We start from the raw sequence: 24338 nt of genomic DNA on the forward strand, positions 1-24338 counted from the left end.
AAAAAAAAATGATTCGTAGATAAAATCGAAACTATTACAATAAACTTCCACAAGAGTTTTTGTATTCAAACATGAGCGAAAACGTTCAAAGTTAATAATTTTTTTTTTTAACAAGCAAAAATGTCAAAGCTAATAATCTTGATATTGTTAATTGAACTAAACCTTACAAACTAATAAAAACGAGATTTAATATTTGCATATTCTAAAACATACAAACACCGAGGCTCTAGATTTTTGGTTAAGTACGATTTTTTTGTTAAGTACCGTAGTAGTTAGAGCTCACACATTTTAAATGTGAATAAGTGGGGTATTTGGAATTCGAACCCCAACTCCTAAATATAAAATGTAATATTCGTATAAATTGAGCTAAGCTCACGTGAGTGAGTTTCAACTTTCAATAGTTGAACATGAGTGAAAGTGTTCAATATCAGTATTGTCAATTGTACGAATAAAATGAGATTTAAGTATATTTGGTTTTTTTTTTTAAATATATTTTTAGCATATTTTAATCGTAACCACTTTTACACATTTTTTAGAATTTTTTTTCTAAGTAGGGAGAATGACAGACATCAGGCGACAAAATCGACATCCCAACTAGGTTGGCATCCTGGAAACCTCCGTCCTCTACCCACCAAACTCTTAAAATTTATTAATAAAGGGAAAAAATATATACAAGGAGAGGTGGGACTATGCCAAAACCCTCAAAGAAAAAACAAAAGGAAAAAGATCAAACGACTACGGAAATCTATAGTTTGACAAGCCAATTCTGTCTCGATAGAAATCTGTATGCAACTCCTCTCGAAGCGTGTCCAACCAATCAGAGCCCTGAACTGCATGACCCGTATTTGCTATTTACTAATGACATGAAACTTCTAAGGCTATGCATTAATCAGAAATAAACAAAACAATAGAATAACCTCACTGCCCCAAAGTGCCCAAAGATTGTTGGAACAAAATTTGTTTAATAATACTACTTTGAGTTTTGATGATAACAATGTATTAAAAATGTCAATTGAATATGCTAATATTTGTTCAAGTGAGCAGGACCATAGACAAAAAGTTGTATGTCTTTAGAGCAAGTATAGGTTCTAGAAGAACAAACGAGAGCAATGGAATTTACAAAAAGGAAGCTTGTGTTGCAAGATAGAGTCAGAAGAAGAGAGCGTCTGAAGACCATCAGAAGCTGTCTACCAGAAGCTGACGTCATCAGAAGATGGAGTTCATCAGAGTCTGAAGACTAGAACATGAAGTTTGTTAGAAGTTGTTAATCTGAACACGTATGATTGCAGAAGGAATAGAAGCCTGGAGCAACTGCTATTTCAGAGGAATTAGAAGGCATTGGATGTTTATCCACTGAAGAGCGCATAAAAGGACATAGTACAATTGTACAACCACTACCTCCACTACTCCACTCTTCATGTCTGCAATAGTACAAGATTACAGCTGTGACTGCGCTGGCGACTCTCTATTTAGGGAATGAATTTGAAATTGTTCCTTTATATGACAAGCAACATATCATTGGTGATTATCAAGCTTCACAACGACTCTTTTTGATGTGCTGGCAATCTTCAACGTATCTTTCACACTTCTATATGAAGGAGTGAAGACTTAAGATTGTAAGAGACTCACAACAATTTTACAAGTGCCAAAACTCTGCTAAAATTGTTTCACATCAAAGTTCACTTAGAATTTCTTAAGAACTTTCATATCTTAGAAATTCTAGAGTCTTAAGAGTCTACATCTGATTTGTGTTATGAACACCACTGATTGTATATCAAGTGTTCAATCTCAAACATATTTATGTGTAAAGAACAGTAGTTTTGCCAATGTGTTGAGAAAAAGGATGGCAGCAAAAGCAAGGCTTCATAGAAAAAATGTACTCTAAAGTAAGAAATAAAAAAGGATGAAAACTGAAAATTCTGTCATGTTTAATCAAAATATGCCACTAAATTTATCAGTAGACATAACACAACTATCTGAAATTTCTCCAAACATTATAAGTTTAGGAAGTAAAGTAGCAAATGAGTGTTTAGGTAAGAGATTATTCACTATTTTTTAACATATTTTACTTTTTAATATCAGTCAATATAATAGTTTTGTGAATGATCATCGGGATATTATGATATTGGTGATCATACTTTTGAATTTCAATATTGTGGCAAATATGTGGTATCAAGAAAGGTTGGAAAAATCTAAACATGCAAGCCAATCCAAAATTTACAATGTCATGTGGAAAGGGAAAGGTGCAATTGCCATTGTTAAAAACACTCCTAAATTACTACAAGAATTGTTATTCAACAATGACTCATTTGATTCCAAAAAGTTTCAACAACACGTACAACATGATTTTTGCGTTCACATCACATGGTGCAAATTTCGACAACTGATTCAATAATGGAAGAGGACCACCAAATATCAGAATTCAGGGTCAGCCATGCCACATAATTGGTAGTTTGGCAGAACAAAATCCAGGGTCTCCACAACTTTGATATATAAATTGAACTTGGTATTATGTCAGTTTCCATTAACTAATGAGGAATGATATAAGAACATCATTTTTGTACAACCAACAACCTTTTTGCTATTTTATAATATTTTTTTAGTGATTTCGATTTGCATGCTCCTCACAATATTAAAAGGTGTTGCATTAGTTGTCCAATATGGCATATACTCAATAAGCAAGCCACTCCATAAAATACCATATATCTTAGACATTTGATATCTACGTGACAACTCTGTCTTAAACCAGAAAAATATATTCATTTCATTGAGGACTTCAAAAATGGATTGGACGGTCTGGTTGGTGTCACCAAACTAGGCTCTGATTTGTCAACTCCAGGCTTATTTGTCGGCTTTACCGAGGAACCAAGTGGATGAGGAGGAGCCTGCATTGCCTCCTTACCTTTCTTGTCACTTGTTTCATCTCCTCCTGTCTTCATACTTCCGTTAACAATTGCAGGTTTATTCATTCCATCTATAGCTGCCTCTTGTGTTTTATTTTTCTTTATGAAGGATGGTGCAGATAAGTTTGGTGATGATGAAATAATAGATGCTTTCGATGTTTCGGCCTTGCTACTGGTAGGTAGAGTATCTGATGTAACAGGTGCAGAACTGTTTTCCTTGAGGTTGGTTTCCGTAGTCTTTTTAACTTCATTGTATAGCCTTTCCTGTTTCAAACACAAGGAATTATAAGGTAAAGATGACAGTGAAATGATAACCTTTCTCTACCGTATAAGGTTGTTAATACATAGAAGGCTTACCTCCAATATGTCGTTGAATTTTTCAGCCAAATTTGGAAGTTTCAGAGCAGTAACAAGTTTTATTGCACCTTTCATTGATTTCTCCAGTGACAAAAGCTTGACAAGTTCAGTAGCTCTCACAAGTTTATCACCTGAAATATCCATTTCAAATATGAATACTATTCTTTTATAATTCAGGTTGCAAAAAAGAGTTAACAGATCATAGGAACTCACTATTGCAGCATGATGCTATTAGCCTTAGTATGCATCTATCTTGTGCTGCTTCCAAATTGAAAGCATCGTCATCAAGTAAACTAGCATCCAAACCAGCATTATCCATTTCTTCCATCTTTTTCTGAACCTGCATTTTAAATGTTCAACTAATTTAGCTATTGAACAGAAGTGATAAAAAAAGTTCAGACTCAAGTTAAAACGAAATAGCAAGCTGAAAACATCAAACTAAAAACAGTGAAACATTATAGTGCCTATGATGGATCAGAAAGGTGTGAAACAGGACTTGTGGAAAACCGGCTAGAAGTTACGAAAACAATGTCCATTAGATTGGAAGAGATTACAAGAACAAACCTCAAAGAGATGCATGCTGTTCATCATAAACTCATTTTCAAGGGCCTCAGCTCCCAAATCAGATGTAGCAAGTGGAAATGAAAGATTCATTAAAGTGAGAATTGGTTTAGGCACCACCTGATGGGTAAGTGAATAGCAATTGATGTTTTAGTCACACACAAAGGAGAAAATGGGAATACAATAAATACATCAAACTGTCATATTCCTACTCATACCTGTGGGAAGGATTCAGGCTTTTTCAATACTACACAAACTAACTTGTTTGTATTCAAACCCACCATCCAATAGTTTTCATCTGTTTTCTTCTCTTTAATAGCACTGCATTGAAATTTTAACAAAACAAGTCAGTCACCTTCAGGCATAAGAAGCATATTAGGCAAATTAGAGTAATGCAAGTGATTGAGCGAATAATGAACCTGAAGACTGGGAACCAGCTTCCACCAAATTGACTTGTATATAATCTTAGCACACCCTGTATATTATACTTACAAAATCAGCTGGTATAACAATGTACATTCATAAGAGAGAATGAAATAAATATCAAATATCAGCATTGTAATGTAAACACAGTTAATACCTTGGAATCGTACGAACACAATTGGCCCTCTTCACTAAACCCAAACCAACTTAAAGAAGAACCAGGAGTTATCGGCAAGCGGCCTCGAAGGGGTTGGGTCCCCTGTGCTATATTAAATAAACTAAACTCTAACACCTGCATGTTTGGAAATATATATCTCGTCATGAAAAAGTGACATCATTAAATGCTTCTATAACCAGATGAGTATTTTGTCCAAAAAAAACTGATGACTGTGCTCTGCCGCTAAGATAATATTTTCAAAAGGTCAAATTAAATAGCAACAGAACAATGAAGAACTTTGAATATTTGTGGGAATCTGTAATCCTATGCAGTAATACCAGATAAAACCACACTGAATATGCCAGTGTCAGAGGCAACAGATTCCATGAAGACTGAACCAACCTGCTCATTTGAGGAAAGACAATCAGAAGCATGAGTAACAACTACAAGCTTATCCTTGAAACCTGATGCAGTCACCGGTGGCCCATCTAGCGAAATTACATGTCTCTGCAAAGAAATAGATTCAGAAATGAGTAAATACTTAAAAGAAAACTGCCATCAATATCTACAGATTCACTCTTATCGCATGTGTTAACACAAAAGTTTAAGCTTCAGATGTAAGGCTAGCACGTACATACTTATCTACCCTTTTAAACCCACAGTTCTTTTACAACACCAGGGGATGCTTCTGGCATTCAGTTATTAAAAAATAAATGGCATTCAAAGATGTGGATGTGCGACAAACCTGCATACCACCTTCAGTAAAGATGCGAAGATAGTTAAAACTTGTCACTGCAGCCACCCAAGAAGCCCCAAGTGCAACAACCTTTACTTCTTCGCCTTCAAAGCGCATAGACCACTGCAGAAAAAAATCAACAAAGTGAGCATGCAGTACAAGTTTCATATCATGCAATGTTAATTAACCGCAAGAACTGAAATGTTTCAAGTCCTTATATGTTATAACCATAGAAGGTTGAACAGTTGTGCAACTACATATCTGTTCAACATAAAATTTTCTTCCATAAAAAATGTGACCAGTATAAGCGCACAATCTGACCTCGCTATTGCTAGCCCAGCTGCTAAATGGGCGATACATGAGGGTGCTCATGTTCTTCTCCCCCTTGCAAGGATTTGCAAAGACACTTCCATTTTCATTCAGTGCAGCCATTGTAAATCCAAAATGGTCAGTCATTGATGGAACTCGAGGACTGCTTCCAGTATCATGAAAATCAATCTGTAACAAAGATATGTCAGCAACTAATGCTATAGAATTAATGATTTAACTCATCCAAATGGAGATAAATTTAAGCTTCATTCATACATGGTTCTCTTCACAGTATTACCTCAATATGAGAGTATCCATCGTGATCGACAGTGGTTATACTTCCAAGCATATTATAGCATAAGAAGCGCCTTTTTCCAGGCTGTACTGGAGTGGCTCCTGATTGAAATGCCTCCTGCATTTTTGTCTTAGATGTTACCATTGTGCTTCTAAATCCCACACTGCCATTATTCAAATTTTCTTTGACTGACCGGTTTCTTTTCTTGTGAGACTCAACCTTTGGAAATAGATCAATTCCATATTCTTCTCCATCCTCATCCAAATTTTCCTCGCTAAAGGAATGTTTGCGCAATCTTTTCCTGCTAGTTGGTGGCTCAAACTCACCGTTACTATTTTCACCAAGATCACTCAAGCTCCCACTAACACTATTGTCCTCTTCCTCCTCGTCAAACAAAAGAAGCCCATTACTGTTCTTGCCCAACATAGGTATATCCTCGGTTGGAGACTTCATAGATGAAGGAATAACATTGTCCCATATACCGTACTTTCCCATAACATCAATAACAGCCAAGGCATTCCCGATCGGCTTCCAAGTCATGCAACACACTCTTTCATCGAACTTCTGTCTGTCAATATCCTGCTTCTTATCAACATCCCATATCAGAATCTGCTTATCTAAACTAGAGGTGGCCATGTACTTGCCATTGGGTGACCAACACAAAAAACATATAGGCTGAGTATGATCTCCTCTAAGAGTGAACAACTTCTCAGCAGTGTCCCTATCATACATCACGACATCATTTTTCAACCCGGGAATGGCTAAGGTCTCACCATCCGGACTCCAGCAAAGAACATTCATGGTTAAAAGATCTAACCCAGTGTCAGGAGCTATGCCCTTAAGGTTGTGAAGGTTTTTCCCTGAGTGGAGTTCCCAGATGATAACGGTTCCAATTGAATCCAGAGATGCCAAGTATTCACCATTAGGGTCGAAAGCTAAGCCAGTAACTGGTCCTTTGTGCCCCTTCAGAACCCTCGCAATAGAGCCATCGACTGTGTTTATGAGCTTGATGCCCTCATCATCACCTGCAGCTGCTAACATGCTTCCTTTCTTGTTAAATGCTAAGGAACGTATCGGAAGTGTAAACCTTGTAATATTTGTCTCGAACTCTCCACCTGTCAAGTGCCATCAATAAATCATAAGATCAAATCAACTTGAAAAATATACATCAACAACTCAACAACAGCAAATTCTTCACCAATTAGGCTTTGTCCAATAGTTAATTGTGTTTGGCATGTAATCAAAAATCAAAAAATCTAAATGATGATTGAAACATGTGTCTCTTAAACTTCAAAACATTGACAAGAAAAAACATGGCCATTAACTTGCGGGACTTAATTTGTATAAACCGATGGTGTTAAACTTTTTTACACATGCCTCCAATCAAATCACAGAGATATTTGTGGAGATATTTAAAAAAAACTACCCTATAAAAGTGACACTTTGGTGTAATTTGATTGAATGCATGTGTAAAAAAAACTTTACACTGTCAGTGCATAGAAAGAAATTAATCTCTAACTTCAGATATAACAATTGGCATAGTACTGATCCAAAACACTTCAGTGAAAAGAAGACCGAGGAAAATTCTGTGCTAAACCCAATCAATTTAGCTAACTTTCACAAAATAACTATGAAAAGTGTAAAGAATTAGAATTAAACACATACAATTACTGAATTTCATTGCTGAAATATACAGAGTTGACTAAAATTAACAAGTAATATTAACAATAAAGAAGTAAAATTAAAACATATATTCCTTGATAAACAGTAAAATTAACATGGCGCTTGACAAAAACACTTCACCAATGTAAATAATTAAAAATCAAGCACATAAAATCATCAAAATAGCATTCAATAAACAACAATAAATAAATTAAAATTAAATAAATTTCATAACAACCCTTAACAACGATGGTTAAAAATACAAACAAAAAAACCCCAATTTTATTTCAGAATTTCAATTAAACATCCTAAAAATCAAAACAAGAAAACAACAACACGATACCTGGAAATTTGTAGAGTTTAACGGAGTGATCCACAGATCCAGAAGCAAGACAAGTGGAATTAGGGCTAAGAGCCAAAGCAGTAACACCATCACGGTGGTGACGGAGAATCTTAGGAGCGGTAGAAGGAAGAAGAGGGTTATGAATCGAGACGGAGACATCGGAAGAGGAAGCGGTGACGAGATGTTCGGCTTTCTGGTCCCATACGAGTGAGCAGAAGGAAGCACGGCCGCCTTTTTGGGTGTGGGCCTCCCTCATTTTCATTAATCGGACCTTCATGATGGTTTCGAAATGAGAATGGAAGAGTAAGGGTTTGGTTTGAAGAGGATTGGGATTGAGTGAGGGAAATGAATCTGAATAGAGGAAAGTATAGTGAAGGGGTTAGGGCGCCAAATGAGGGTTTTGTGTTATGGAGTTGGCGGGAGGGGAAAATGGATCTACTCTAATTTTTTATTTTTAACTAAAATCTTTTCAATTTTTTTTGAAGGAACTTTTTTAGAAATATAAATACAATAATATGACTTTTGAATTCTATTGTTGGTAAAAGATTTTTTTTTTTTTTTTTTTTACCTTTATAATTGCTTTGACTTTGGTAAATCTTCGAAATTCAATTCACATAAATGTTTTTATATCAAAAAATAATGCGAGACATTTGATGAGCTCACTTAATATACACTTCAAAACTGTAATTATAAAAAAATAAGAAGAAAATGATCTTAATCCATCATAAGCATATTTCAAATATTAATAGAATTAAAACCCGTTTGGTGCGCAGGATAAGGAGACATGATATGATTAAAATATTTTATCCTGTCTCAATCCGTTGTTTGGTGTGCCCATAGGAAATGATAAGTTTAATCTATTTGTAATCCTGTCCTACCCCTCCTTTGATATTTTAATCCTTTATTTTTGGTGGGTTACAAGCCTGAGAGGATTAGAAACCGCTTTCATGCTTCAGCCGTTTTCACCTTTCAACTGTAATAGTAATCCAAATATCGACCGGTAGGCTTTTTGTTTTGTTTTTGTATTCCTTTAATGGAGTGATGTCTTGTAGATGGACATTTTTATTTTTTGAAGAAAGATAAATTATGACATTTCATTAATTAAAATGTGTTCAATACACCGTCGTGGAGTAACCACAATCTAGAAACTAGCTTCTAATGTGGCTGCCTTTGCTAATTCATGAGCAACCACGTATGCTTGTCTCCGCACAAGAGTTTTCATAAAATTCACTAAATAAAGTTTTACAATCTTGAATAATACTTCCAAATTATGTCGCATCATGCTTATCGGAGGCAAAACTGTCAACCAGCTTCTTTGAATCAAGTTCAAAATCTATCGGTCCTAGACTTAACGCATGGACCCATTGAAGAGCCGACAATAGACCTAAAGCTTTTTCAATATGCACCTCACACGTTGGGGCGTACCACTCTGTCTTGGCTAACACAAAAGCATCATCGTCATCCCTGATGCAAATTCCTATACTAGTCTTATTCTCACCATTAGGAAAGATGCATCAATGTTGCATTTCATTTATCCTCTGTTCGGTCTAGACCATTTAATTAGACGGCGTAGCTGTGCTTGTGACCTAATGTTCGTAACATTATTAAGACTCAATTTGTTCTTTCGAGCTAATTCCCAGTCAAAAAGCAAGGATTTAGCTCGCTCTTGAACAAAGCTTTATGCATGCACAATATCATCCCATACCTTATTGTTATGTTGCTTCCAGATACTCCATAAAAACACAAGCAAAAATTTATGCCTCGCTGTTAGACAACACCTGCAAACTATTGAAAATCATACCACTACAATCCAAACCTTGATACAACATTGTGCTAATAGATGTACCCAACTCCGACATGTTCCACACTTTAATGCTGCTAGTACGAGTAAATAAAAGATGAACATTGTTTTCTTCATCTAAATTGCAGAGAACACAATGTGTTGGACAATTAACCATTTTGTCCTGAAGATGTATCCTTGTTGGGAGAATATTCCTAGCAAGTCTCCACACGAAGTTTTTAACCTTAGGAAGTATTTAAGTTTCCAAATTGCATCCCAATTACCCATCACCTTGAAAATAGATGTATCAAGCAATTCATGCATGCATAGACGTAAGCACTACGTACATAATATTCCCCATTTTTCTCTTTGGTCCACACAATCCTATCTTCCTTAACTGAAGTGTACAAAGGAGTGTTTATAATATTATTGACAATTTGGTGGTCAAAAATCGATTCTAGGAAAGGGATATCCCACTTTTTTTATTGTGAACCATACAGCGAGAAACTCAAAGATTTGAAAGAGGAAAATCCTCTCCCAACGGTGGAACTAATGTGATATCACCTGCAATCCACTTGTTGTGCCAAACCGAAATAGCATTACCATCCCCTACCTTCTATCTACTTCCTACCTTCAATATGAATTTAGACTGACACAAGCTTCTCCAGACATAGTTTGGTTTATGTCCCAAGGTAGATTGTAGAAAATCACACCTAGGAAAATACCTAGCCTTATAAATACGAGCAATAAGAGAGTCTGGATTTGACATAATATGCCATCCTTGCTTACCCAACATAGCAAGATTAAACACCGGTAAACTTTTATAGCTCATTCCTCCATCATTTTTATGCATGGATAATTTATCCCAAGAAAGCCAATTAACACCTTTTATTTTTCGTACCACAGTGACCCCACCAGAAAGAATTAAGAATTTTTTTCAATTTCATCATATAAGTTGTGGGTAAAGTTTAGACGGTCATAAAATAAGTGGGAGTAGATTGAAGTACCGACTTCTTCTCTTTCTGCTTTGGAAAGGAATTTGCTGCTCCAGGAATTAATTTTCTTCCAAATACAATCCTTAATAAAATTGAAAGTCGCTTGTTTGCTTCTTCCAATCATTGAAGGCAAACCAAGATATTTCCCCGTGCCGAGAACAACCTATAGATCAAGAATGTTTGTAATATTATTTTGCTCAGATTGTATAACATTCCTACTAGAAAAACCTCTAACTTCTGAAAATGAATTGTTTTGTGTCTTTCTCTTCTCTCTCTATCTTTACTTTATCTGCTGCATTAAACTCTGAACATTGTTTTGATTATGAACTCTATCAGACTCTAAACATTGGACTCAGTTTAAAAAGAAGAAAAAGAAAACACAATTCAACCCCCCTTCTTGTGTTTTTCTCACCTTCAATATCGGTAAACATAAAATTTGATCTAGGAGATACAAGCACATAAATTCTACAATGAGTGCGTTGTAAATACTTAACGGTATTTTGAAAAAACAATACAATGATGTTGATATTTTAAAAAAAGTCACGAGTTTTCCAAATTCTTTCACATCGACTATCACATATCGTTAAATAAAAAATTTATTCTCTATATATAAACATGTAAAATCTTAACGAGTGCGATGCAAATATTTAACAGTGTTTTAAATATTTAATAGAAACACTACATTGATGTTGATATTTTAAAAATAGTCATGAGTTTTCAAAATTTTATCATATCGATTTTCTCATATATGTACATAAAAATTTATTTATGCATATATAAGCACAAAATCTACAGTAGGTGCAGTGCAAATATTGAACGGTGTTTTGCATATAAAATAAAAGGTTATTCAATAGAAACACTGTATTATTGTTTATATTTTGACAATATTAATTAGTTTCCAAAATTTTATCATATCAACTTTCTCATATATTTTCTCTCAAAAAAAAAAAAAAACTTCCTCATATATTTATATAAAAATTTATTCCCACACAAAACACGTAAAATCTGCAATGGATGCAGTAGTGCAAACATTGAACGGTGTTTTGCATATAAAATAAAAAGTTATTTAATAGACAAACTACATTGGTGTTGAAATTTTGAAAATAGTTATGACTTTCCAAAATTTTATCATATCGATTTTCTCATATGTACATAAAAATTTATTTTATACATATATAAGCACATACAATCTCTCCAACAGATGCGGTGCAAACATTGAATGGTGTTTTGCATATAAATAAAAAGTTATTCAATAGAAACACTATTAATGTTTAAATTTTGACAATACCAATGATTTTCCACAATTTTATCATACTAACTTTCTCATATATTTACATAAAAATTTGTTTTTGCAGATAAAGCCTATAAAATCTACAACGGGTGCGATGCAAACATTGAACGGTATTTTGCATATAAAAGAATAAGTTATTTAATATATATTGATGTTGATATTTTGAAAATAATCATGAGTTTTAAAAATTTTATTTTATTGAGTTTCGTATATATGTATATAAAAATTTATTTTCGCGTACATAACAAAATAAAATCCACAACATACGTGATTCAAATATTTAACATATTTTTCTATATATAAAAAAAATATATTCAATAGAAACACTATATTATTGTTGATAATTTTCGTTTAATATTTTTAAACATTTGACAATATTAATAACTTAATTATTTTGTAAATGATTACTTTTTTTTTAGGGAATTTGTAAATGATTACTAGTTAGTAATCCCTCCGTCCCATAATAACTGAGCCATTTTCAATAAAAAAAGTATCCCAAAATAACTAAGTCATTTCACTTTCCAATACAATATTAATTATTTTTTTTTCAATTATAACTCTAATTAATATTACTTTCACCCCTTCCAATACAATATATTCTACTACATTTATGATAAAGAAGAATGAACCAATATTCAATAAAGACACTCAAAACCATTTTTCTATTTTCTACATTAATATATTCTTTTTAATAAGTGTGAAATAAACAAATGGATCAATTAAATTGAGACTGAGGGAGTACTACTCCACTGATTACATTAAATACGTCGACTGATTAGGAACTTTAAATGCGAAACCAATAATTAAGGCAATCACAGCGTAAAAATAGAGTTAATTTAGGTTAGGCCACAATATAGACCCTCTAATACAATTGCTAGGGTTTCATCTCTCTCAAACATTTCTTTCCCAGTTCAATTAACTTCATAGTTATGGCTATCCGAGCCACCTTCTCCTTTTCCGGCTATGTCGCCCAAACCCTAGTTTCCTCGGCCAGCGTTCGAGTCGCAAATCCTCGCGGTGTCCATGAATGCTGTATCCTCTCTCGTTTCTTTGGATCCAACCAAAAACCCGATCTGGATCGTTCCAGCTGCGGTATAGGCGAGAATTTCAGGAGGCCAAAAATGTCGACCTATTCTACTCTCGCCGGAGACCTTCTCACTGAAGGTTTGATCTGGATGATGAAGTCGTCGGCTGTTGTTCCTGGGTCATCAACTGGTATGATGGGTATTTCACCATTCAAACCTTCTTCAATTATACCATTGTTACAGGTTTCAAAGTGGCTTCCTTGTAATGAGTCTGTTATTAACCCTACAACGTGTATTAACCCTACAACGTGGGAAATTGCTGCTTTTAAACCACCGGAATCTCGTTTGTTGAATTTGAATCAGAAGGAGAAAAATATTAGTTGGATTTCCAAATATTCAAAAGATGCTAAAGCTGTATTCACTGCTTTCACTGTTAGTTTACTTTATAAATCGTCTTTGGCTGAACCTAAATCTATTCCATCTTCTTCTATGTATCCAACTCTTGAAGTTGGTGACCGTGTTTTAACAGAAAAGTTTTCTTTATTCTTTAGAAAGCCTCATGTTTCTGATATTGTTATTTTCAAACCTCCGCAATTTTTGAAGGAATTTGGTTATAGTTCATCTGATGTTTTTATAAAAAGGATTGTGGCTAAGGCTGGTGATGTTGTCCAAGTTAAGGGTGGAAAACTACTAGTGAATGGTGTTGCTGAACAAGAGGAATTTGTTTTAGAGCCTCTTGATTACGAGTTGGCTCCAATGGTTGTTCCAGCAGGACATGTGTTTGTAATGGGAGACAATCGTAACCAGAGTTTTGATTCTCATAACTGGGGTCCACTCCCGATCAAGAACATTGTTGGTAGATCGATGTTTCGCTACTGGCCTCCATCCAAAGAAGATCAAACTGTCATGGTTCATAACACCTCACCTTCCACGGCATAGCTAGCTAGCAGAAGGTTTAGGAGGGACCAACTTCCGCGGAATTTCTTTTGAATGAACTGCAACTCGGGTTTTGGACTGAGAGTGAGCTGTTAATCAACAATTCTCCAGGAGGAGTCTGCTTGTCTTAGATGCATATCTTATTGATAAGTGCAAGTTTGGCCCTAAGGAGCGGTGCATTTGTTTAAGGATTAATCTAGATGAGTTGTCTGTGTATCAATTTATTTCCTGTAAGCTACTTTGTTGCGTACTTCTGATACTCTTTATTCTTCTGCCTTCTTTTTAATATATAATTAGATTTGCAATGCTTGTATAAAAAAGAAAGATTTGTCATTTTAAAAAAATTGATGCAAGTTTGTCCATGACCTAATAATATCTTTATAATGTATGTCCCCTTGTGTAAGTTTGGGGGGTGGGGGGTTATTATTTAAGAAACATGATGGTGGATTTTGTGTTGTATTATTTCACTTTTTTTCCCTGGATGTTTGAAACTAGGGGAAAGCTTCGACATGGAGCTATTTGATTAGTATGTTTCGTAAACTTTATTTTGGTTGGATAGGTGGATTGGAGACCCGGCGCTTCAACAAATTTTTCGAAGGCTTTCTGCGGGTTTGGTTGAACCTTTGGGAAGTGTTAGGGAGTTGTTTTTCAATTATGTTTTGTTTTAAAGGCAATAATTTTAGGGAGTTTCTTTTTGTTTTAAGTTATGTTTTAGCTCTATTTATAGAGTACTGAACTATTTGTAATGGTATGTTTGATGTTATAAACATATTTCTGTCTTTCAATATAACATTTCCATAATACTTTTTCTCTCCTATCCCTATAAAACCAACATCCTGCTTCTGTTTTGCGGCAGGGACTGTGTTTTGGCTGCTGCGCTTTTCTGTTTTCTGTTTCTGTGTGGCTGTTTGGAGTTCTTTTTGTGTGTGTTTTGGCTTTGGCGTGTTTGCCCTCCTCATTGTAACTCTTGTATAATTTGGTGATTGATATATATGTAAGTTGTTTAAAAAAAAAACTGTACTTACAAAAGAAAGCAAAAGGTTTACTCCTGATAAAACCTATTTCTTGGCAATGGTTTCTAGCAAAGTAATTGGATACTCAGTGTCACTTTTATGATTGGTTTGTTCGCCCCTTTGGTGTAACATTGTAGGCAACTCAACTTTTTCTATTTTTGGTCTTCCAACTTAATGGGTTTAGTAGAGCTTGTACTGTTTCCATTTTCTTAGTGTAGTGCTTCTTGCACTCATATCCATTAACAATATATAAATTTACCTATGCTGATAAATAAAAAAAATTGTATAATTCCGCCTCTATCATCATACTTCATACTTATATCTAATCTTAATTAACATTGCTAAGACCATTGCAAATCCTAAACCTAAATTTTTTAGGCGCCAAACAAGGAGGGCCGTTGGATCTCATCATTTGGCTTGACATTCATCTCATCCTTTGATCTAATCTGACTTCAAACTTTCAAATTTGATGTCTTTTTCCTATGCACCGAATTCCCATATAGCTTATAGTGTAATGTGATGATGGGAGGCTCTATAAAAATGAGCATTTATTGATTGATACTTTCAAAACAACTAATTCATTTGTATTGGAACACACACGGTTCCAATTTTTTTTTTAGTGAGATCAGAATCACTACTTTTCTCTCTCACACTTCCGGCCACCTCCGGTACACCACCCGGAAAACTCCAGCCACCTCACATAAAATCCAGATATCTCTCTCTCTCTCTCTCTCTCTCTCTCTCTCTCACTATAACATTTCCTTCATAGGATTTATGTTAACCATTCTAAATTATGTCTTTAATTGGTTTTTATTTTGAATATGAACAACTCATTCTATCACAGTTTAGTTTTCTATTTTAAACAAATTTAACACCACCAACATAGGATGAAGCAGGAGTATCAAAATCAAGTTTTGTTTGATGGGAAAAAATCTTACTTTACTGTGGTTGCAGGTTGCAATCTTATGTTTTTTTTTTTCTTCCGTATTTTATGGATGGTGGTGTGGCTAGATTTGAAATTCATACGCTGAAGATGATGAAGAGTGATGCTTTTATGAGAAGATGAAATTTGGACAGGTTTCTTTTCCCTCCACATATTTCTTTTTGTTGTTATGATTTCGTTTTTTGATCATTTTGTCTCATTTTGTTGTGAGTTTATGTTAGGCATTTCATTTTATCTCATTCTATTTTTGTTAGGCAAATTCAATATTGTGAAGCTTGAAAGAAGAATGACTATATATGCAGCTTGAAAGAAAAAAGATACAATTGGAAAATAAAAGAAGAATTATATCACATATTTTAGGCTTTATGTGTAGTTCGTGAGATTGATACCGATGTCTGCAAAATTTTATGTAAAGTATCTAAACCTTTGCTCTTTAATCATTATATCAACTATTTCTAAATCTTTTCTCTTTAAACTTTCTATTTTTCTACTACTTCGTTAGTTATTTCATCTATTTCTTGCTTCATTTCCTCTATTTCATGCTTCTGATTGAGTATCATCCTATTTTTGTTGAATTATGCATTAGCCTTAGTTAGCATAGCTCCAAAATATATGCTTATGAAATGTGTTTCTTTATTTTCATATACAGATGTGTGCTTAACTATTCAGAGCTGGTTCAAGGTAATTTTCTGCATAATTTGGAGCGAGATCGAGGTGATTTTCTGCATAATTTAGAGCTGGTTTTCGGCATGTGGACTAATGTAATGCAACAGCAGTGTTTTGGTATTGCAGCTGCTACGTAGTGGTATTTTTTCCTCCCTATGTTCTGATTTTTCTCTGTGGTCCAGCTGCACCATATCGGTTTTATTTTCTTCTCTTTGCCTTTGTTTTCTGTGTGTTTTGGCTCAATTTACAAAAAAATTATTGTCTTTTTAACTGGCTGTTTGTATTGTTCTCCTGTTAGTTTTTCTGAATAGGTTGTTGTAGTTTGGCTCTATAGTGTAGTTGATTTTGCTTTGTTTTCTTTGGGATTGTTTCTTATGTTCTCTTGGTTCTTATTTCCTTGGGTTTCTATTACTGCTACTGCATAACTACTGTATTTCATGTTGTCTTTTTATAATGTTCATTTAAATTTTATGTAGTGTCAACTATAGGTAATCCTTACAAAAATAAGTTAACAACCTTACATGGACATTCAAGAACTGCTTGGGCTGCCAATTGCATGCTTAATTTGTGAGTATAAGTTTGGAACTATTTGTTGATTGTAATTTTATTAGTGTAAGTCAACTGATAAAGGTTAATCAATAATCACTCTCTTTCGTCTACAATTTTTTTCTTTGTTATAATGGTTATTCTTTGTTGTCGACTTCATAGATTTATCAAAGATCAAATGCTATCGATTTTGAATAACTCAGTTGGACCAAGCATGGCTCATTCCATATCAATTTAAGATTGCAAGTATCTTTTATTTTTCTATGCTTAATTGAAATAAATGTGCCCCTGTTGGTAGTTATTTTAAATTGGATAGAAGAAAATGTTGGAGAAATGTGAAATTGAACAGCAAGAAGACAATTTATCAATCTAACAATTAAAGTCTTTGTAAAATCACGGATCTCATATTCTGCAGCGTGCTATAAATGTATGTTTGATTGCAAGTTGCAACTATATCAGTTTGTTTTGAGTTGTAAGTAAAAAGTAAATATTGAGATTTTGAGTCTATTTTAGCAATTTTGATCAATTTGTAAGGTATTAGCCACTATTTGAAAGTTCTTTCTTTGCTTGGTTTTATGATTTTTCAAGGAGCATTACTTTGTGTGGCTAATTTAGATTGATAGAGCTATTCTTTTGTTGCACATGATTTGGCAGATGTGGTGTGTATTTATATACGTTCTCGACTGGTGCGGCGCCAACATGCCTTCAAAATTATAGGCATCTCAACCAGGAATACACCCTCCGGTCACTAATATAAGCAAAAAATTACATTTTAGGTTCATTCATTTAATGATGTATGTGGTCTATAATAAAGACTATGTGCATCATTAAATGAATGAACATAAAATGTAGTTTTTTGCTTATATTAGTGACCGGAGGGTGTATGCATTAAGGAATTGGAAGCACTAAACACTTCAACAGACAAGTACACTTTATGGCATATGTTGATGTAAGTGGTAAAGATTTGATGATCGTTAAAACAACTTAGGGGACTTATGTTGATATTTACTATGACAAAGATTTGTAGTGTGACAATTTGTGAATAGTTGTAATGAGTATTGTAATTGGTAGTGTTGGCACAATTGTGATGTCTCCATACTTCTTTCATTAGTAATGTTAATTTTTCATTAAATAGCCAAGTTTGAATGCAAACTTGATTATTTTTTTACAATTAAACAAATGCAAACTTACAAGGATGAGGCAAACAGAAAGCTTCATAAGAAATCTCTAAAGTATATGATTTTTGGGATTTGATATTCTTGCATCCAACATCCACTCTACCAAGATAGCTCTAAAAGTTGGATCTACTAACTTGATGATAAAAAGTCAACTTTTTTGAAAACAATAAGGCTTAACGCTAGCTTCTATCCAAACCTACCAACTTCTCAAACTCAGTTAGATACAAATTTAGAGCGAGATTTCACAATCAGAACTTCTATCCAATTTTGGATCATGTTAGTTACCTTAATAGTGTTTTTATGGCTTTTTTCTACATTACCCTCTCTTGTTTAGAGGGTATTTACCCCTTCAAGATATTAACCAATCAAGATGTAATATACAAAATGTAACATTAAATATCAAAGGGTTAATTAAGTTTTTGGTTCCTATAAATGTCAATTTATTTTAGGCAAAATTACACCAAATGTCATTTATCTTATTTATTTGTAATCATTAGTCCTTTATCTTTTTTTTTTTTGAGCAAATAGTCACTTTAGTCCCTGATTATGCAGCTCGCTATCACATAGGTCCCTGACTCAAAATTAAATACAAATAAGTTTCTGACTCTACACTTTCGTTATCACTTTAGTCTCTAACGTTAAAAAAATCTATTAAGTGATAATGTGGCGCATATGAGGTGTCACAGGGACCAAAGTGAAAGTAGAAAATGGTCACTTTGGTCCCTCAATCAAAAATCAATATCCTCAAATTGAATATCAGATCCCTAAATCCCTAAATTTTAAATCCTTAAATGTCATCTAATTATCTTTTTTGTTCAAAATCAATCTTCCATTAAACACCAACCTACTGTTAGGTCTCTTACTGTGCATACTTACTATCAGTTAGGTCCCTTACAGTCAACACGAAATTTCACTTAAGTCCCTGGCTATTTGGGACCTTTTTGACTTGAAAGCTAATCTTGAGGCAATGATATGTTGGGCTAAGGTTTGGAGTTTTATAGTAGTGTCATAGTGTTGTGGTTCTGTTACCTCTTTCTCCCTTTAGTATATAATGGCATCGGGATTACATATATAGAGAAATGAATTATGAACGATGTGTTTAATTATAATCTCCGTAAGTATTTTAAAGTCATAGCTTGATTTTTGATGTGTCTTTCAACAACAATATTCAATTTTTGGTGGAGAGATTTGAATAACTTATGCATAAATTCACTTACTAAAATACACTGGCTTGAAGTTGCCTGTTGTGATTATTATTACCATAGTTTAAGACATTGTGCATAGACAATGACATTTAGATTTGTACAAGAAGGTGTTGATTCAATAGTATCAAATATCATATTCATGCTATTAAGTTACATGAAAGAACTTATGTTTTAGTTGATTTACCTTCTCATGAAAGAAACAATTAAAGTGAGAAATTTGATAATAAACTTGGAAACTTAAACAACTTATGTTATATGCAGCACTAGTACCTACTAAGTAGAACAAATTTTAAGTTAGAAATTATGTTAAAAGAAATTCAACAGAATGAATTATCATTTGAATATATCTTGAGCTCTTGATTATTGTATGCTCAGACTTACGGGGTAGAGATATGAATTATCATGTGAATATAACAATAATCAAGAGTAATAGAAGCTGGTGGATATGCTAATTCATTGTCAGAGACCTAACTGATAGTAAGTATGCGCAGTTAGGGACCTAACAGTAAGTTGTGTTTAATGAAAGATTAATTTTGAACAAAAGAGATAATTAGACGACATTTAGGGATTTCAGATTTAAGGATTTACGAATTTGATATTCAATTTGGGAATATTGATTTTTGGTTCAGGGATCAAAGTGACCATTTTCTACTTTCACTTTGGTCCCTATGACACCTCATATGCACCACTTAACATATTTTTTTAATGTCAGGGACTAAAGTGATAATAGAAGTGCAGGGTCAGAGACTTATTTGTATTTAATCCTGATTCAGGGACCTATGTGACAGCGAGATGCAGAGTCAGGGACCAAAGTGACTCTTTGCTTTTTTTTTTTTGTCCCATTTAGATCCTTTATCTATTAAAATGTGCACAAGTTAATCCTTTTCGTCATTTTTCTATTAAAGAAACATGAAAATATTAATTTTATTAATAACTTTGTTTTATAAAATATTTTTTAATAAATAAATTCATAAACCCTATAAACATTTCATCTTCATTTTCATCATCTTCATCTTTTTCCTTAAATAAAAAAAAATTGTCCATCCAAATAAACCATCAAATTCTTTAAATATTTTCACTTCCATCTTCTTCTAAACACAAAATTCAAAATCCCCAAATTTCATAAACATAATTTTACCAAACCCATAAATTTGGATTTTTGATTTAAAGAAAAAATCTCACAATTTGGATAGTGAACCTCTCATGTTTGAGTGCTCAAGCATAGTTTTAGTAAAGATCATCACAACTTAGATCTTGTAATTTTCTCATCGAATACAATCATCACTTTTCCTATAGCTTTCCTATCTCTGATGGTAGTGAAGGCGAGGTTGGCCTACAACAATAAGAAATTGTTTATACCATTGTATAGCAATAGTCCAAAATCCAAAAAGGTTAAGAATCTAAAAAGCTAAACAGCTAGTTCATATGTACAATCCTCGTCAAGTCCCCAATACTTTAAATTCTCGGTTTCTTTCTTAAATCCAAAATTCAGATTTATGGGTTTGGCAAACTTAGGGTTTATAAAATTTGAGTATTTTGAATTTTTTGTTTAGAAGAAGATGGAAATGGAAATATTTAAGGAATTTGAAGGTTTATTTGGATGGACAATTTTTTTGATTTAAGAAAGAAGATGAAGATGATGAATATGAGGATGAAATGTTCATAGGGTTTATGAATTTATTTATTTTTATTAAAAAATATGTTATAAAACAAAGTTATTAATAAAATTAATATTTTCATGTTTTTTTATTAGAAAAATGAAGAAAAGGATTGTGCACATTTTAATAGATAAATGACCTAAATGGGACAAAAAAAAAAAGATAAAGGATTAATGTGTTACAAATAAATAAGATAAAGGACCTTTAGTGCTATATGATGGATTGAATTTGATGTGAAATTTTAATTGTTGCAAGACCTATAGTATATATTAATTAAGATTGAATACCTAAGTATATAATTAAATTAAATGTTACCTTAGGATTAAAATTGATTTTTTTTATAGAAAAAATTTACTCATTTATTTGACATTTAATGTTACATTTGTATATTACATTTTGATTGGTTGATATCTTGAAAAGGTAAATACCCCCTAAACAAGAGAGGGTAATATATACATTCATGACAGTAATATACATTGTTTTTGAATTGGATTTTTAATGGTAATTTTATCTAATCAATTCATGACAGTAATATATTTGACATCTATCTCGCCCGTACGACGCACGGGTGTGTGATCTAAAGACATAAAATATTGAATCGTTTTGTTTTCGATGTAATAGATCATATTGCAATATACCAGCTTCTCCTTTGTTCCGCACAGGTAAAAAAATCTAGTTTATGGTTAATATGGCTAGCCTCTTTTTGTTTTTTGGCTTCTTTCTTTTGTTTCTTTAATTTTTTTTATTTTTGTTCTTTGCTGTGTCTTTGAATTCTCTGTAATACAACTATTCAACGATTGACAAAATATCATAAAACAATCAAATATATAAACATGAGTGAAACTCCAACTTCTCTCTAAGTTTTTATTCTCTTTCACTCATTAAGGAGGGGTGGTTTTAGGTCATTTTTTGACCTAGAATCACTCCTCTGCATCCGTTTTCTCTTTTTTCAATCTAAATAAGTGATTTCCACATATATCAAGTGTTTTTTTTTGTGTTTTTACGTGATTCCGTCGTCCGAGTGTTGCGTTGTGTTGTTCGTTGTTTTGTGCGGCGTTGTTTGATTATTTTGCGCCTTGTTGCGGTGTTCGTTTGGTTCATATTGAAAGATCAACTTCAGTCAACCACAGATTCAATCGATGATTTGGACGCCAACGTTGCAGATCCGGAAGCATTAGTATTTTGGTGATTTAGATTTCATCATATTTTTTGTAGGTATTTTGTCGTTATATGCTATTAACTTTGGTGTTGTGAGTTTGTTCGCAGGTTCATCCTTTACGTTTTTAGCGATGTTGATTATGTATTCTATCAATTTGAATGAATGAATATCGTTTTATTTTTGTAAAAAAAAAAATCTTACATCATTCACAAACTATTTTATATTGTTTGACCAATAAATCTTATGTTAAGTCAAATAAGATATGATTTGACTTATTGATATAAAGATAAAAGTATATATTTATGCATGGTACAAGATGATTTTAGTGGATGGGTATTACACAGTCGGTACAAATTATTATCACCTTTGATTTTATATTCTTTCAACTCAAAACCAAAAGTACATTCTAAAATTACAATACAAGTTGTTCCATCAAGCATTGTAAATCCTTATCAGAACTTCCACCTTCTCTAACAGCATCAAACGCTGCTTGCTTCAGTTTCAAAGACCTACTTATTTCCTCTCCACTCCCACCAATGGCCTCAGCCAAAACTCTCCCCAACTCATCTGAATCAGGAACACTATTTCCACCCTCACACACTTTCTTCCCAACTTTCAACTCATCCACAAGCAAAGTAGCATCCACAAATTGATCTGCAGTCATTGGCCACGCAATCAAAGGCACACCAGCCACCACAGATTCCAACACTGAGTTCCATCCACAATGAGTCAAAAATGCACCAACAGCTCTATGTCTCAATATCATCACTTGTGGGGCCCAGCCTCTAATAACAAGACCTCTACCAAGAAAAGCATCTTCAAAATCCAACCCTTCATTTTCATTTTTTGTTTCTTTTATTGACCATATAAAATGGACTCCACTTTTTAACAACCCAGATGCAATAGCCACCGTTTGATCCTTGTTGAGAATAGTTTGGCTTCCAAAACACACATACACCAATTTCTTATCTTCTCTTTGATCAAGCCATGAAACGACGTCGTTAACTGATACGGAGCTAGACCCACCTCTTTGTAAAGCCATTGTAGAAGACTCGTCCACAGGGAGTAACGGTCCTACTGCCCACACACGATCATGGCCCAGTTCAGTTTTCAGATAATCAAGATAAGGTTTTTCAAATTCAGCAAAAGTGTTAACAATGATTCCATAGCTTTGACTATTACAAAGAAACAAATCTTTGAGTTTCTCTGAATCAGTGTCACCAGGAATATAGCTACGAAATATAGGAGAAACTTGCCACCAAGGGTATTTTGGAGAATTCGGAATGTTATGATACAAAACAACCTCGTTTTCGTCATTAGGGTTTACACGTGATGGTAGATGCTTCCAGTTGAAGCACATGGTGGAGAAAGCAAAAGCACCAGAAGGAGAGAAAACAAGTCTACGAATGTTGAGTTGAGAAGCTAGGTGTTGTGTCCAACCACAAAACATATCAGAAATTATATACTGAGGAGGTGAATGATGAGAGTGGAACCAATTGAGAAGCGGGTCATGAAGCTTCGAGACAGCGAGGATGAAGGTGTCGAAGGAGTTTGGTAAGTCTTTTGCGTTTTCGATGCCGTGAGGGATTGATGGGTGAGACGGGAAAGGGAGGATTAAAGGGTGGATTGTTGAAGGGTGAGAGTTGAGGAGAGGGGTTAAGAGGGATTGGTTTTTTGGGGTTGTGAGGATGGTGATGGTGAGGTTGGTGATGGTGGATGCCAGTTTGTGGGTAAGGTCGAGGAGGGGTATCATGTGGCCTTGAGCTGGGAATGGGATCACCAGTGTATGTGGATGGGGGTTGTTTTTGTCAGGTTGAAACGTCATGGTGTTTAGGATTAGAGAAGGGAAATGGAATACAAAATGGATTTGAATTAGAAAAAGGTTGTGGTATGGTATATAATGAATAAAATGAATTGAATGAGAACTTGAGTAGGTTGTATTGTCTTTGACTACCACACCACAAAACGTTACGTTCTCGTAATGTCTTTTGTTTGTGGGTCATGTTAATGGGTATGGTTGTAATCGTAACGGTTCGTTTGGATTGGTTTTTCACTAAAAAAAATATATTTGAATATAGAAAATCTTCATAGGTCCTTGGCGTCTCACCGCTTTTTACGGTTATCCGGATCATGGTAGGAGACGTGATTCTTGGGAAATACTTCGCTCTCTTCATAGTCAGTCAGATGATCCCTGGTG

The 24338-nt window shown here is 33.9% G+C and overlaps 3 protein-coding genes and 1 long non-coding RNA gene across 4 annotated transcripts; 2 read left to right on the top strand and 2 right to left on the bottom strand.

Moving 5' to 3' along the window:
- Positions 1–2484: 2484 nt before the first annotated feature.
- Positions 2485–8163, bottom strand: LOC11416229 (WD repeat and HMG-box DNA-binding protein 1). The gene is made up of 12 exons (XM_003595642.4): positions 7747–8163; positions 5745–6856; positions 5459–5635; positions 5147–5260; positions 4804–4908; positions 4402–4536; positions 4241–4296; positions 4040–4142; positions 3825–3941; positions 3474–3600; positions 3261–3391; positions 2485–3167 (listed from the first exon to the last, which is right to left on the bottom strand). Exons 1-12 carry the CDS (start codon positions 8021–8023, stop codon positions 2760–2762), a joined length of 2862 nt encoding a protein of 953 aa, XP_003595690.2. The 5' UTR covers positions 8024–8163; the 3' UTR covers positions 2485–2759.
- A 4501-nt stretch (positions 8164–12664) lies between these two features.
- On the top strand, positions 12665–14073 carry LOC11417737 (probable thylakoidal processing peptidase 2, chloroplastic). Its single transcript, XM_003595643.2, has one exon. It carries the CDS (start codon positions 12742–12744, stop codon positions 13774–13776), a length of 1035 nt encoding a protein of 344 aa, XP_003595691.1. The 5' UTR covers positions 12665–12741; the 3' UTR covers positions 13777–14073.
- Positions 14074–15445: 1372 nt separating this feature from the next.
- LOC120578066 (uncharacterized) lies at positions 15446–17577 on the top strand. The gene is made up of 4 exons (XR_005644009.1): positions 15446–15863; positions 15984–16138; positions 16379–16534; positions 16872–17577. It is a non-coding gene; the product is annotated as an uncharacterized lncRNA (long non-coding RNA).
- Positions 17578–22489: 4912 nt separating this feature from the next.
- LOC11417738 (flavonol 3-O-glucosyltransferase UGT89B1) lies at positions 22490–24076 on the bottom strand. Its single transcript, XM_003595645.4, has one exon. It carries the CDS (start codon positions 23964–23966, stop codon positions 22554–22556), a length of 1413 nt encoding a protein of 470 aa, XP_003595693.1. The 5' UTR covers positions 23967–24076; the 3' UTR covers positions 22490–22553.
- Positions 24077–24338: the final 262 nt, after the last annotated feature.

This window comes from Medicago truncatula, chromosome 2, assembly GCF_003473485.1.
Source record: "Medicago truncatula cultivar Jemalong A17 chromosome 2, MtrunA17r5.0-ANR, whole genome shotgun sequence".
NCBI classification, from domain to species: Eukaryota; Viridiplantae; Streptophyta; class Magnoliopsida; order Fabales; family Fabaceae; genus Medicago; species Medicago truncatula.